We start from the raw sequence: 15,966 nt of genomic DNA on the forward strand, positions 1-15,966 counted from the left end.
CCAGCCGCCCCCCGTGTTCGCCGCGATGCGTAGCTCTCGTATGAGGCGGCCATCTTTCTTCGTGGCCCGGCCACGCCCCCCAAGATGGAGGATTTCTAAAAGTAAGAGTCACCTCAGCTCAGGACACCTTAGGGGCTGTCCTGACTATGGGGTGACTCCTCCTTGTTTTTCTCATTATCTCCTCCAGCCTTGCCGCCAAAAGTGGGGGCAGTGGCCGGAGGGGCGGGTATCTCCACTAGCTGGGATGCCCTGTTGCGCTGTAACAAAGGGGGTGAGCCTTTGAGGCTCACCGCCAGGTGTTACAGTTCCTGCAGCGGGAGGTGAGAAGCACCTCCACCCAGTACAGGCTTTGTTCCTGGCCACAGAGTGACAAAGGCACTCTCCCCATGTGGCCAGCAACATGTCTGGTATGTGGCAGGCTGGCAGAAACTAGACAGCCCACACTGGCAGTCGGGTATGTTTTCAGGGGGCATCTCTAACATGCCCTCTGGGTGTATTTTACAATAAAGTGCACACTGGCATCAGTGTGCATTTATTGTGCTGAGAAGTTTGATACCAAACTTCCCAGTTTCAGTGTAGCCATTATGGTGCTGTGGAGTTCATGTTTGACAGACTCCCAGACCATATAATCTTATGGCTACCCTGCACTTACAATGTCTAAAGTTTTGCTTAGACACTGTAGGGGCACAGTGCTCATCCACATATGCCCTCACCTGTGGTATAGTGCACCCTGCCTTAGGGCTATAAGGCCTGCTAGAGGGGTGACTTACCTATGCCACAGGCAGTGTGAGGTTGGCATGGCACTCTGAGGGGACTGCCATGTCGACTTAGTCATTTTCTCCCCACCAGCACACACAAGCTGGGAAGTAGTGTGTATGTGCTGAGTGAGGGGTCCCTAGGGTGGCATAAGACATGCTACAGCCCTTAGAGACCTTCCCTGGCATCAGGGCCCTTGGTACCAGGGGTACCAGTTACAAGGGACTTACCTGAGTGCCAGGGTTGTGCCAATTGTGGAGACAAAGGTACAGTTTAGGGAAAGAACACTGGTGCTGGGGCCTGGTTAGCAGGGTCCCAGCACACTTTCAATTCATAACTTAGCATCAGCAAAGGCAAAAAGTCAGGGGGTAACCATGCCAAGGAGGCATTTCCTTACACTATAGACCTATAAATTTTGATTGGATGGGCACAGCGTGCCGTCTGGCAGTTGGGTAATGCCAACATGGCAATTTCTACCAAAAGGCAGGGGTCTATTTTGATGCGCAAGCTAAATGATCTTGCTTCCTCTGAGGCAGAACCAGTGGTGCAAGGTCTCCTCTTTGGAGGGCCCTTTGAAAAGAATCTGGCCTAGTTCGCTGTGACTTATAATGCGTTGGATAAAGCATTTCTCACGAAAGAAAATATTTTGAAACAGCCTTTCTGGAAGAGCCGGACGATATAGGGCCCATTGGTCAGGCCGAGGTGCGTACCAGGGCTCCCAACATAGCAACTTCAATTGTTCCTGCAGAGGTGGGCAAGACCAGTCCTCAGACTAGACCTTCTACCCCACCTGAGCTGGTGGGGGTCACCAACCAGTCCGTAGAGGCTATGGCAGGGGACAACAGAGAGGCTCCAAGGATTCAGGATATTCAGGTGAGAATTTTACCATTGTCATAAGTGATTTTGGGGGACAGGATTTGGTTGTTTGCTCACAGTTGGAAGCTCCTGACCCAGGATTTGTGGGTCCTCGAGACTAGAGTTTTTCAGCTACCCGGTGCAGACTTCTCCATTCCAGAAGCTGTATTTTTCCGTACAAGATAGGAGATTATTTCAAAAGAGATTCTTTCTCTGATCCAGAAAGACATCAGATGTCTTTCTGCCCCTCGTCCCGGGGGCTACATCGGCACCATCTTCTTGGTCAGCAAAAGAGGCAGGCACGTACCTGGTGGTCAATTTGAAACAGTTTGATTCATGTATCGTATACAGGCATTTCAATGTGGAAGGTATTAAACTCCTTTGAGATCTGCTACAAGAAGGTGACTGGATGGTCCAGCTGGACCTAAAGGCCGTGTACCTCTCAGTTCCAAACTTTGCCCCTTAGAGGCAATTTCTTCTATTCTTCTGGCTCGGTCAATTCTACGAGTACAAGGTCCTTCCCTATGATCTTTCTTCAGCCTCATGGTGTTTCACTAAGCTGATGAGACCTGTGGTAGAGGCCCTTCGTGCCAAGAGCATCAGGTTAATTGTTTACCTCCACAGTATCATCCATATGGCTCAGGATCCTCAGACAGAATCCCTCCACTTGTCTTCAATTGCTGCAGAACCTGGCGTTTATCATCAGTCAGACGAAGTTGTGTCTGATCCCTTCCCAACGGATGGAATTTTCGGGATTCCAGATAGATTTGGTGTTATCCTAGTTGATTCTTCCTTCCCAGAAGATCCAGACTGTAGGAAAGTACCCTCTTTCTTGGCATGGTTACCCCCACTTTTTGCCTGTTGTCAGTATGTTTAACGGTGTTCACTGGGATCCTGCTAACCAGGACCCCAGTGATTATGCTCTCTCCCTCCAAACTTGGTTACTTGAACCACTTACACCCCACATTTGGCATATTAGTGGGCATGGGAACCTTCTCCAGTTGTGCTGTGTGGGCTCCGCTGCGACTCCTGGTTCCTCTTCCAGTGGGTCTCCTGTGGGGGCTGTCTCTTCTTCAGTGGACTCTATGCCTTGCTGAGGGTCCCCCTAAATCTCTCCCCTGTGGGTTTAGTCCTCCGGGACCTTGCTGGTCCCCAGCAGCTTCACTTTTGCTTCACCGTGACTTCTGCCTTTGCCAAGGCTTGTTGGTGGCTTTTCCACGTCACTGACCGACTGCATCATACAGGAACTCTTCACCTGATCCAGGCCTGCATTCCTCACCATCTTCGTCCCACTATCGACCAACTCCTGCGACAACAGTTGGGTGGGTAGTGGCTCCTGCCCCCACTGGACTCTTCTGTGATTTCTGGATTTGGTCCCTTTCTTCCACAGGTTTTTCTCTTCAGGAAACAACTGCTGGTTTCTTGCAGTCTTGTCTGGGTGTTGCATTTTCTTCTTTTTCTTTCTTTTTTGGTGGTTTGGGGAAAATCCAGTAAGTTACTCCTTTCTTCCTGGTCGTTGGGGGGCACCGTGATACTTACCTTTAGGGTTTTCTAGTACCCCCAGCTCCCCTCTACACATTCCACTTACCTAGGTGGGGGTCCTGCATTCGCATTCCATTTTTTAGAATATGGTTTTAGCTCCCTTAGGGTCACTATTGCCTATTTGCTATTGCACTGTTTTCTATTGCTACTTATGCCTATTTCTGATTACTAGTGTACATATCTATTGTGTTACTTACCTCCTATTGGAGGGTTGCCTCTCTAGTAGTTTTTGGTAACTCTGTCACTAAAATAAAGTACATTTATTTTCTGTAACACTGAGGCCCTCATTATGTACATGGACGAATGACTCACTGCCAACCGTGCCGGCGGTCAACAAAAGACCGCCAGTGGTGGCGGTCAGCATCCCGCCAAATAATGACGCATGGTGCTTCACCGCCAGTGATGGCATTGAGGCCTGCCATGTTGGTGGTCGTTGGCAGGGGTGGATGCTGCTCCACCCTCACCGCCATGTCACTCCCTACACCGCCGCGCCTATAATGAAGCAGTTATAGGCGTGACGGTGTAAGGAGAGGTGGAGATGGCGGCGGAGCAGTATCCAGGGAGCCCGTTCCCTCCCGGAGCAGCGTGACAGTGTGTGTGTGTGAGTGCATGGGAGTGTGCGTGGGTGTCTGTGGTGTCCGTGAATGGGTGAATGTGGATGTGGGGGTTTGGGGTAGCCTGGATGTAGGAGTGGGGGATGGTGAGGGTTAGGGTGGGGGACGTGTGTCTGAGTGCATGTATGCATGACCGTGAATGGGTGAATGTGGATGTGGGGGTTTGGGGTAGCCTGGATGTAGGAGTGGGGGAAGGTAAGGGTCAGGGTGGGGGGGACCTGCATGGGGTTTTGGGGAAGGAGGGCTGGGCGGTCGATTTTCAGGGCTCGGGGTGGGGGCTGTTATAGGGGCTTGGGGGTGGGTAGGGACTGTGGAAAGGGGGGGAGGGGCCAGGCATATCACATACAGGTGACAGGAATGATTATTCCTGTCACCCGTATGCTTTCTGCCAGGGATTTCCTGGTGGGGTAACTCGCCAGGGAATCCCTGGCGGAAATGGGATTGTAATCCCACCGCCTGTCCTGCCTCCACCACCGGGCCGAATGTGCTCATAGTCGGCCTGACGGTAGACTGTGGCCTGGCGGCGGGTGGAGTACTATGTTCAAAATAAGGCGGTCTGGACTGCCATGCCATTGGCAGTAATGACCGCCGGCGTGGCGGCCAGACTGCCATGGTCATAATGAAGGCCTCAGTGTTTTCTTTCATGTGTAAGTGCTGTGTGACTACAGAGGTATTTGCATGAGTTTTGCATGTCTCCTAGTTAAGCCTTGGCTGCTCATCCACAGCTACCTCTAGAGAGCCTGGCTTCTAGACACTGCCTACACTACACTAATAGGGGATACCTAGACCTGGTATTAGGTGTAGGTTTCGTAGGTACCCACCACACACCAGGCCAGCTTCCTACACAGACTATAAAGAAGGAATTGAGGTCTACATTACGAGACCAGGAAATATCATTGAGGTCAGTAGCTTGGATTGCAGGCCTACTGGCTTCTTCCATTCAGGCCATATTTCCAGGGCCCTTCAGTGTCTCAAGATACAACACCTTCAGAAGGGGTTGACGTATTCAGATCAGATTCTGCTCTCACTGGAAGCCAGGATGGAGATTAATTGGTGGTAGTCCCATATGGATGCCTGGAACGGCAGGGCAATTTTTGGCAGCGCCCCAGACATAATTCTGGAATCGGACGCCAGCAGGTGGGGCTGGGGTGGCATATGTGGTCCCCTATCCATGGTGGGGGGGGGGGGGTCGCTGGTCAGAGCAGGAACTTCAGTTCCACATAAATTGCCTTTAACTTCTGGCAGGTTCCTTTGCTTTCAAGAGCTTATCTCCTTCCAGGCGGACTGCTGCATTCTGGTGAGGATGGACAACATCTCAGCGGTTCGCTATGTCAACAGACTGGGGGTACGAAAGCTTATATGCTGGCCGAAATTGCCAAGGATTTCTTTCATTTTTGCCTACAACATCGGATTTCAATCATAGCAAAGTACCTTCCGGGGTCGAAGAACTCTGTGGCGGATTGGTACTCTTGTGATCTTCGAGACTTCAGCAATTGCAGGTTACACCCGAAATTCTTCCATCTCAATTGCAGATGGGAACCTTGCTCGGTGGACCTCTTTGCCTCTCAACTCAATCGCCAACTCCCTCTATTTTTCAGTTGGCATCCGGATCCAGAGGCTCTAGCGACGGATGTGTTTCTGCAGGACTGGTCCTCCCACATGGGGTGTGCCTTTACTCCATTCAGCATGATTCCCAGCGTTCTCATTCAAATGCGTCGTCAGAAAGCCGAGCTCATCCTGATAACGCTGCTTTGTAGGGCACAACCCTGGTTCCTTATGGCTCTGGAGATGTCTTGTGACACTCCTCTTCTGATTCCGTCGCAACAGAGCCTGTTGCTTAACCCAGCGGGTCTTCCACATCCCTTGACCATGTCAGACCAGCTGAGGTTGGTAGCTTTGAGGCTTTCAGGAGTAGGTGGAAATTGCCAGGCATTTCATCACAAGCCTCTGCCTACATCGACCAGGCCTGGGCAACTAGTACTCACAAATGATATGCTTCTGCATGGCAAAGATGGGTCAGTTGATGTAACAAAAGGGGTTTGGATCCCTCTTGGATGGATATCTGCTTAGTAATCAACTTTCTGTCTTCCTTGGCAGAATCGGGGTTGACATAGAGGTCTGTGAACAATTACAGATCCGCCAATTCTGCAGGTCATGTCCCAGTTCACGGTAAACCTTTTTGTGAGTACCCTATGGTGTGTAAACTGATGAGGGGCATTAATTTCTGTAAACCTTCTCTGGAAACCTCCTCAGCCTAAATATTCTTCTTTGTGGGAGGTAAACATAGTGCTCTGTAATTTGTGGCCTGATAATAAATATGTCATGTAAACAATTATCAGCGAAGTTGACTATGCTGTTATGCCTGATCTCCTACAGACGTCCGAGACCTGGACCTCAGGGGTAGAAAATTTTCCCTGGAGGTAGTGCATTTTTCCATCTCTCCGAGAACAAGAACCTACATTAATTAAGTTTCTTACCCATTTTTCCCTAATGTTCAAAAACATTTTTGTGGTGCAGTGTGTTAAGGCCTATGAAGCGGCTACCAGCAAGGTGCATGTGAATCCTGCTGGGCAGTTGCTCATTGCCCTACAGAAACCTTTTGTGCCAGTATCGTCTGCCACTTTTGCTAGATGGATGCGACGGTTGCTCTCTGAGGCAGGCATTGCTTTCTGTCACCCCGTGGTGGGGCACAAGGGGGGTCATTTAGAGTTAGGGTATGGGTCCCACCAGCCCCTTCGCTCCAAGCAACTTGGTCATGGTTGAAGGTGGTATCGGAGGGTGGTAATATCACAAATACTAGGGTTAGCTGAGAGTTTAAGAAAACCACTGTTCCTTTTCACGTGGAAAGAAGTAACGGTGAATACATTGAGGGTGGACCCTTCAAATGAGGGAGGCGTCATCAGAGGTATAAAATAGTCATTACCAGAAAAGTTGTTTTAAAATGTATACCTTAGCAACACAAAGGGATGATGGACAGAATGCTGAACAATGAAAACATTCACCCCCAGTCACAGATCTGGGTTTAATCCATCATTCTTTTGCTCACCATGCCACCCCAGTTTGAACCCAGCCATATGCAAATCAGTCTTGACCCTGTTCCCCATGGGAACAGTCCAGCCCAAACTGCCAGGCCAGGTCCTCCCTGGACTGAAAACAAGCATCCTAGGATCGGTTTCAGGGTATCACCCTTCATCAGACAGACTAGGTTGAATCCAGTGGCACAGTGAGCAAGGGACCCACGTCTGGGCATACCCTTCCCACTTAGGGCAACTTTAGCAACACAAAAGGATGATAGACGAAATGCTGAACAATGCAAACATTCACCCATAGTCACAGATCTGGGTTTAATCCATTGTTCTTTTGCTCACCATGCCACCCCAGTTTGAATCCAGCTTGCCACCAGATTCTATGTCAGGACCGGAGGCTTCGGATTATGCTTCTCTTAACTTTACTGACAAACAGAGCAGCCAATAAAATGTAACAAATTGAAAACTACAAGTCCCATGAGCCCTATACCACCAATCACGGCTCATTAACCGTCCATAAATAGCTTAAACGCTATAGTCCTTCCTCTTTCTTTGCTGCTCCAGCAGCCAGTTAAGTGACGTGCGAATGCTTTGGTCTTTTAGATTCTAGATTTAAACGAACGCGCAGCGTTAACAGTTGTTTATTTCTTGTACTCTGGAGCTTCGGCTCCGCTAATTTCTGTTGTTTTACCGTTGCCTAGTGACCGGTGTGGAGTGGGAGCAGGCCGCTGAACGAGCGCTTCGCTCGGTCCGAAGAGGACTCAGTCCTCTTTTCATGCCCATGCGTGCGCACGCGCAGAGAACCGATCAGAGTTTTCCGACCGGGTTTTCGGCGCGTGAACACGGAGGAGCATAATTAAATATCAGAACGGCCTGAAATCGCCCGTAGGGGCTGCAAAAATACTAACAAGTGCGTGGCTCAGGGTGCATCCTTGGTTTTATACCAAATATACAATTTTAAAATATTTAAGTAGCAGGTGACTCCCTCCACTTAAATCTTACCGGTGTACAACTCAACTGGATTGGTTGAACTCTTTAATCACCTGCTCAGGGTTTTTTGCCCCCCCCTGTTAACTCCTCCTTCTAAACTAATTTAAGATGGCGTACTACGCCAATGATGATGAGCAGTATGGCGAACTGCAGGAAATACCCTCAGAACATCAAATGGAGGAAAGACTGGTGGAAGCACTTGGTTACCATGTGCAGGATTCCGTGAACTGGGCCCTGATTCAAGCCCTCAAACCCTTTACCCAACCTCTATCTAACTTCGCCAAAAGGGAATTTTTGGGCGAGAGTAGCCAGCAACCTCGCTTACAGTCCGGGGATCCCGGCGAAACTGTGGGTTTCAATCTGCAACGCTCAGGTGGCAGTTCTTCTGCAGAAATATGGTCACAAATGGCAACCTCTGTGTTGCGAGACCATGCATATGGAGGTTTTCCCCCTCCTCAGGACTTATCATCCAATCCTCTGCAATCCTCTCACTCCAGTTACCACGATCCTTCCTCATCAAAATCAGATTCAGAGGATTCGACTGAACCCCAACCGCGCAAAAAGCAACGCAAGATGCGGCACCAGATGCCCGAAGTTAATCCCTCTCAAGGCAAGAATCTTTTATTTTCACCAGAGGATATTATCCACCCCCGCTCTACTGAGTGGGTTCCTAACCAAGAGGTGGCTAATTATGTCCAAGACAGATTACGCAAAAGTTTTGAAAAAGAAGTACGAAACACTCTTAGGTCACAATGCCCTCGCCCCTCCCTCCTGGGCAAGGTGGCAGATACGCCTCTATTAGATCCTAGCATGGCAACCTTTCTCCGGAAATTCGCCAAAGACCCCAAGAAGGGTCTAGACCGTGCCTGGAGGGGATGCCAGGACAAGTTATTGGACATATCCGGTCCTCTAACTAAAATATTGGATTTAGCCATTCAATCCAAAGAATCAGAGACCCCGTTGGATACGGAGGAGATACTTCAATGGGCTCAGAGAGCAATCTGCCTCCTAGGTAATGCGAACTGCGCCATGTCAACGGAGCGCAGACGATCTTTCCTCATTCGCTTAGATCCTAAACTCGCTGAGTTAGCCACTAATGAAGCAGGGTCATCGGCCAATGGTATGCTCTTTGGGGATAAATTTATTTCCAACTTGAGCAAATACGTTGCTACCTTCACTGCCCTTGACAAGGCCCAGTCCAACATCAAGAAAGTATTCAACAATGCTCTTTTTATCCGGGCCGGACGTTTCAGGGGCCGAGCGCCAAGCCGAAGATACCAGGCTCCCAGATACGCCTCTCAGGGTAACCGCGGGAGTTATTCGAACCAAAGCAATTTCTACCCCAATCGTTATAGGGGACGTGGTCGAACCTCCAGAGGATATCGTGGAGGTAACTCCAATCAGGACAACGCAAACTCAGGTGAGCATTATTCCTCCTTCAGAGGTCACATTGGGGGGCAGGATACAGCATTTTCTCCCAGCCTGGAAATCAATTACTCAGGACCCTTGGGTTTTTCAATCGGTCCAGGGCTTCCAATTAGAATTGTACGCGCCCCGAGGCAAACAAATCCCCCTATGCCTCTCCTTTTTTCCCTCGCAGATCGCAAATTCATAAAAGAGGAGATTCTTTCTCTCATTCAAAAAGGAGCAGTAATACACTCCTCTCCTCATCCCCGAGGTTTCGCCAGCACCATCTTTTTAGTTCAAAAGAAAGGCGGCGGCTCCAGATTAGTCCTAAACCTCAAACAATTCAATTCTTGGATGGTATATCGCCACTTCAAGATGGAGGGCATCCATCTCCTCAGAGATCTTTTAAGAGACAAGGACTGGATGGTACGTCTAGACTTCGAGGACGCTTACCTCTCAGTTCCAATTTTTGCACCTCACAGGCGTTTCCTACAATTCCAATGGGATTCCCAATGGTTCGAATTCAAGGTTCTTCCCTTCGGCCTCTCCTCAGCGCCCTGGTGTTTCACCAAACTCCTACGCCCAGTGGTGCAGTTTTTAAGGGAACGTGGAGTGCGCCTAATTATTTACATAGACGACATTCTTATCATGGCCCAAGACAGAAATCTTGTTCTGACCCACCTCAATTGGACAATGCATTTACTCCAAGACCTCGGATTTATCATAAACTCCGAGAAGTCCTGTCTAACCCCGTCACAGAAGATAGACTTCCTAGGGTTCCAGATAGACTCTGTGGCATCCCTACTAGTTCTTCCGTTCAGCAAGCGGAACTTGATCAAGAAAGAGTTGAAGAGAGCGCTTGCCTCTCCGACTATATCATTGAGGACATTAGCACGCCTCGTCGGCCTCCTAGCGTCATCCATCCAAGCGATTTTCCCCGGGCCTCTACATTACAGGGCCCTTCAGAGATTGAAGATTCTTCACCTTCAGAAAGGTCTTCAATATTCTGAACTAATTCCCCTGTCGGAGGAAGCCAAGACGGAGATCTCATGGTGGTTAGACCACATGGATTTATGGAACGGCAGAGCGATTTTTCCTTCCAATCCGGATGTGGTGATAGAATCGGATGCCAGCCGCTGGGGCTGGGGGGCACGTTGTGGCCCTGTGGAGACCGGGGGTCGTTGGTCCCCGGGGGTACTATCCCATCACATCAACTGCCTGGAACTCCTGGCAGGGTCGTTTGCCATCAAATCACTGGCTCCCCGCCAGGCGCACTGTTGCATACTGCTGCGAATGGACAATATTTCCGCAGTCAGGTACATCAACCGCTTGGGGGGGAGCAGGCCTCGTCTCCAAGCAGAGATAGCGAAGGAGTTCTGGCACTTCTGCCTCAGTCAGAAGATTTCGGTGGTGGCGGAATACATTCCGGGCATTACCAACACAACAGCGGATTGGAACTCGCGATTCCTTCGGGATGGCAGCGACTGGAAGCTGAATCAAGGCATTTTTCAGGCTCTCCAACTTCGTTGGGGGACATGTCGGATGGATTTATTTGCCTCCCGATTGAACAGTCAAGTTCCTTGTTTCTTCTGTTGGAGGCCGGACCCTCAGGCACAAGGGACGGATGCCTTCCTACAGGTATGGCCGAACGAACTTCTTTACGCCTTTCCCCCTTTTGTGATGATTCCTCGCGTCCTGGCACAAGTGTGGCACCAACACTCGGAAATCATTCTAGTGACTCCCTTGTGGAGTGCTCAGCCCTGGTTCCCCTCCGCAATGAATCAGTCATGCGACTTTCCGTGAGGATTCCATGGTCTGTGGACCTTCTCTCGGACCTGTCGAACAATTTTCACCCTCTAATTCTGCAGGGACTGTTAACACTGATGGCCTGGAGACTTTCAGGCGACGATGGCAAGTGCCTGGAGTTTCGGACTCTGCAATGTTTTTCTTATCCCAATCTTGGGCCCCCTCCACTCAGAAAAGATACGAACAAGCCTGGAGGAAATGGGTATGTTGGTGCAGTACAAGAAGTATGGATCCCCTGGGGTCAGAGATTCATGTCATAGCCAATTTTCTGTCAGAATTGGCCTCCCAGGGTTTGGCATATAGGACAATTAATAATTGTCGCTCAGCTCTTTCTGCGGGTCACCCTCACATCCAGGGGAAACCAGTAAGGGAGCACCCTTTGATTTGCAAACTACTTAGGGGTATTCGTATGGTAAAACCCCCTCTACCGAAATATACTTCCTTATGGGACGTTAACATCATTTTACGTTTCCTTAGAAACTGGCCAGATAATGAAGGTTTATCTCGCAAACAACTATCTGCAAAATTAACAATGCTATTATGTTTGCTTTCCTGCAGAAGAGTCTCAGATGTTAAAGCTCTGGATTTATCAGGTAGAGTATATACTCTGAATGGAGTATCCTTTTCCATTTCTAGACGTACAAAAACTTCATCCAAATGTATTTCATATCCCTCTTTTCCGCACAATAAAAAACTGTGTGTTGTTCAGTGTTTAAAAAGTTATGAAGACGTCACAAGAGAATTCAGACAAAATGTTTCTGGTCAATTGTTGATTTCATTACAAAAACCTTTTAATCCAGTCGCTGCAGCAACATTGGCCCGTTGGGTCAAATGGTTATTAGCCGAAGCTGGTATTGAAATAAGTGTTTTTGGGGCACACTCGGTCAGAGGAGCCATGGCCTCGAAAGCCTTTGCGACTGGAGCTAGGCTAGAGGATATCATGGCGGCAGCGGACTGGTCAAACGATTCCACTTTCAAGGTGTTCTATCACAAGCCTATTGTTGCTGTGGTATCAGAAGTGGTAAATAGACTTTGAACTAGCCTAATCCGAAGCCTCCGGTCCTGACATAGAATTAAAACATTTCTAGCTATTGCGTCAAGAATTTTAGATTCTATTAAGGACACGGAGGCGAGGATTATCCCACCCAATATGCACACCTTATGGCTTGAGGTTATAAATGTTATAAGCGTTAAATTGTTATGATATAAAGCGTGAATAAAATACCCTCCCATGGTATACCTCGATGTTAGTTTTAATTTTTGTCTCATTCAGGAACATCCAACACGACTTCGTGAAAGTATCCAACAGATCGTCGCTGATGCAGTTACTTCTCCAACGTCTTGAGATCATTCGGAGACCCGTAGAGAGTTTGTTACCAGTCTTGCAAGTTAAAGCATGTTTGAACTGTTTTCGCAAAGAAAGAGGAAGGACTATAGCGTTTAAGCTATTTATGGACGGTTACTGAGCCGTGATTGGTGGTATAGGGCTCATGGGACTTGTAGTTTTCAATTTGTTACATTTTATTGGCTGCTGTGTTTGTCAGTAAAGTTAAGAGAAGCATAATCCTCGCCTCCGTGTCCTTAATAGAATCTAAAATTCTTGACGCGATAGCTAGAATTTTTTTTATTCAAGTTGCCTGGCTGATGAAGGGTGATACCCTGCAACCGGTCCCCGGATGTATGTTTCTGGTTCAGACAGGTCCGGGGCTGGCAGTTTGGGCTGCACTATTCCCATGGGGAACACGGTCAAGACTGATTTGGCTAGGTCCAAACTGGAACGGCACGGCAAGCAAAAAAACTGATGGATTAAACCCAGATCTGTGACTGGGGGTGAATGTTTGATTTGTTCTGCATTCCGTCCATCATATGTTGTTTTTAAATTATATACCGCTTTTAAATTCCTACTTGAAATGTATGTTTAAAAAAGAAATGATCTATGTACAAGAAGAAACCAAAAAATGGCCCACTGCACCGCTTTCACATTCCCAATCCTTTGACAACATCCTTTTCCGTGGCGTTTGGGCTGTGCAACTATCTGTTTCGGCCTTGAACTTGGTTGCGAGGAAAGCGCGCCTTTCGACAGCTGTTTTGAAAAGACGCGCGGTGTTTGCACTTCCCGTGTGCTCCTGTGGGGGGGCGGGGCATCCCCGCTTCCTGTGACACTGAGGGGCCGTCATCGTTCCAAATTTGATGGCGATCGCAGGTTGTGATGTGTATTTATTTATTTCAGTATGGCTCTTTAAGAGCGGGCGTGCATTTGTCGTTTTTCTTCGGCGCAGCAGAGGGTTTGTGTGTCTCTCCCACCACCCTTGGGCTGCTCCCGCCCGCCCGGCTGCGCGGCCCTGTGCTCCCTTTCAATTCGAGGAGGCGGTGCAGCTCCGAGGGCGCTGTCGGGATCGCTGGCCGCTCATTGGTTCGTGAAAGGCGGGTTACTCAAAAGAGCCGCAGCACCGAGCGCTGCATAGCACAAGTGAACGAAGAAGTGTTAAAGCGAGGTGCGGTACTGAGGGCTCCCACGCAGCGCGGATATGGCGACACCCCCCAAAAGGATGTGCATCAGCCCGGTGTTCGAGAGCAGCTTTGAGAAGCGGTCCAGGAAGCTGTCTATCGAGGGGAACATAGGTAAGTGTTGGTCTCCGATGGATGCAGTTGTACAACGAATTCGGAAATGTCACCCGTGCAAATGCGTAGGAAGAAACACAAGAAGGCATCTGGAGCCCATGTTTGTTTAGCCTAATTCCCTCTATTTGAAAACTAATGTCATATTTTGCATTCCTTGAGCATGAAAGGCTGAAGCTGTTAATCTAAATTGCGCCAAAGTAAGACTTGAATCTCTACCTATTTCCTCATCTTGGACTGTGGTTTTAGGAGGGGGACATTTCGTACCCCGTTGCTACAGAAGCTCGAATCTTTTAAACGAATAGTGTGTGCAGTTGGATACTGTGGAATATTTTGTAAATTTGGCGTTTAGCAAACCCTGCCACTTGTTCGCCTTTGTGGCTCGACCGTTCTAGTTTGTATTTTTCCGATGTGTATGTAGCGTGGGCTCGACCCGAAGCGCCTGGATTGGAGCGCTTTACAGGAGCACGAGTCACTTTACACAAAGGCGCATTATTAGAAGCGTGCTGGTTTATATAAGTTGCGGATAGCCGTGTGCTAGTCTTTCTGCGTACAATTGCCTGTTGCTAGTTATTTGGTAGATTATACATCCTGTCCGGGTCCGTGAAAGGCCCTGGAAAAAAAAACTTGGCGCCAAACTAGCGCTGCGCGCTGACCGCCCTCCGTGGACCACCTGCTGCTCCCCGGAATGCACTGGACCTGCAAATACTCACGCTTACGTATCCACAACGCCGACTATTGTATTTGTTATTTATTTTTATTCCTTTCGCGTAGACTGAGTTTTGTTGCAGCACAGATCACGTCTGCTGCGGTGACTGAGCTCTGTAACATCATTTTAGCCGCGCTCGGAACGTGAGAACAAAGAAATAGACTATTAATGGATGTCTTCCCACCAAAAAAAAGGAGAACCATATGCTAGATATTCCAATATTTTTTGGGCCGGTTTTTTTTTCCTCGATAATTCATACAAAATGCCCATTCAAAATTTTGTATGGCTCTAATTGTCTTCCCTCTTCAGTTGCAAGACTGGGACGGTGCGATAAAAACGCAGAACTCCATTTTGTATTCTACTTTAGAAAATATCCTCATGAGTAAATTGGTATTGCATTTCGTAACAGTGACATTGTGGTTACCCAAATCGGCAGTATCTATATGCAATTTAGAACGCGACATGGCTTGGGGGGGTGAAATGGCCTGCCAGTTTAGAAACGCTTGTTCTTAAAAGGGTGTTAACTATCTCTGTCTTTGGGGAAACGCGATGACACGCGAGTATTTTGTCACGGAACCTTTATGCTTGTGTATCATTTCTAAATATGTAATTTTATATTTTTTTTCTCTAGCCGCTGGAAAGTCTACGTTTGTTCGTATGCTGGAGAAAGCAAGTGATGAGTGGGAGGTTATTCCTGAACCTATCGCAAGGTGGTGCAACGTACAAACAAATGAAGATGAACACGAGGTGTGTCAATTTCCTTAAGCTTTTTAATCTTCCCAGCAATGACTTCTTTTTAGGAACACAACTGCACATCAATCCTTACTAATACAAATTGAGCTGGATTCTAGAAAGGTTCTGATTTTGCCATCTTTGTGCAAATTTACACGCAGGGAATGTAAATGGATGGGACGCGGTAGTTCTAAAATTAGAATGCCCTGGGTATGTGCACTTCACAAACTTAAATATTTAAGGGTATTCACAAACTCATTTCCAGAAGAGATTGGAAATCTACTACAAACAAGGGCAGGAGCAAAACGATTTTGTGGATGAGTATAAAAATGGACTGTAGAAAACCAACTTTTAATTGCTGTATAGATTTTCGCATGAGCCGTTAGGCGTGTACTCTTGCATTTGCAAAAGTGGACCTCACAGACTTTCTATTAGTGCAGATTCCAAGCTTCCTGCAAACTCGTGAATTCCCCAGGCTGTAATTCTACTCCAATGCAAGGGCATACAACTGTAGGCGTACTTTTACTTCCCTGTTGCCCATGATGGTTTCGTCCTTGCGTTAGTATGTGCACGTCCTCATTCAGACATTAATAAGTATAAAGCGCCTCCTTGAATCTAATACACCAGCATGACTATTATTATTATTATTAGTCATTCCTATATGGATCCTAGATTTTCCGTGAAATATTGCATTATTTATTTTTTCTCATCACCAGCCAGGAAAGTCTTCAAAATCATCAAGGTTTAGGACCGGCATGACCTATTCCAGTGCCACCCAGACGCAGTAATATAGCAATTACAATTATTTTTATATTAGTCTTCTGCACGCTAGCACGACATTACAAGTATCGCAAGCATGTTTGTTTCGCCTACCAACCAATATCGGAAACGTAGTGGAAAGATCATTTCA

At 48.0% G+C, this 15,966-nt stretch overlaps 1 protein-coding gene and 1 long non-coding RNA gene across 2 annotated transcripts in view; one reads left to right on the top strand and one right to left on the bottom strand.

The window, feature by feature from the left end:
• Positions 1–15,966, bottom strand: part of LOC138245594 (uncharacterized) — a 149,048-nt gene that overhangs the window by 41,298 nt on the left and 91,784 nt on the right. The window lies entirely within an intron of this gene.
• The window catches only part of LOC138245592 (deoxycytidine kinase 2-like), a 35,286-nt gene continuing 32,465 nt past the window's right edge, over positions 13,146–15,966 (top strand). The window contains exons 1-2 of the mRNA XM_069199312.1: positions 13,146–13,618; positions 14,956–15,071. Coding sequence (XP_069055413.1) covers positions 13,525–13,618; positions 14,956–15,071 — 210 coding nt within the window. The 5' untranslated portion in view covers positions 13,146–13,524. The remainder of the gene's footprint in view (positions 13,619–14,955; positions 15,072–15,966) is intronic.

Source organism: Pleurodeles waltl, chromosome 7 (genome assembly GCF_031143425.1).
Source record: "Pleurodeles waltl isolate 20211129_DDA chromosome 7, aPleWal1.hap1.20221129, whole genome shotgun sequence".
In the NCBI taxonomy this organism is placed as follows: domain Eukaryota; kingdom Metazoa; phylum Chordata; class Amphibia; order Caudata; family Salamandridae; genus Pleurodeles; species Pleurodeles waltl.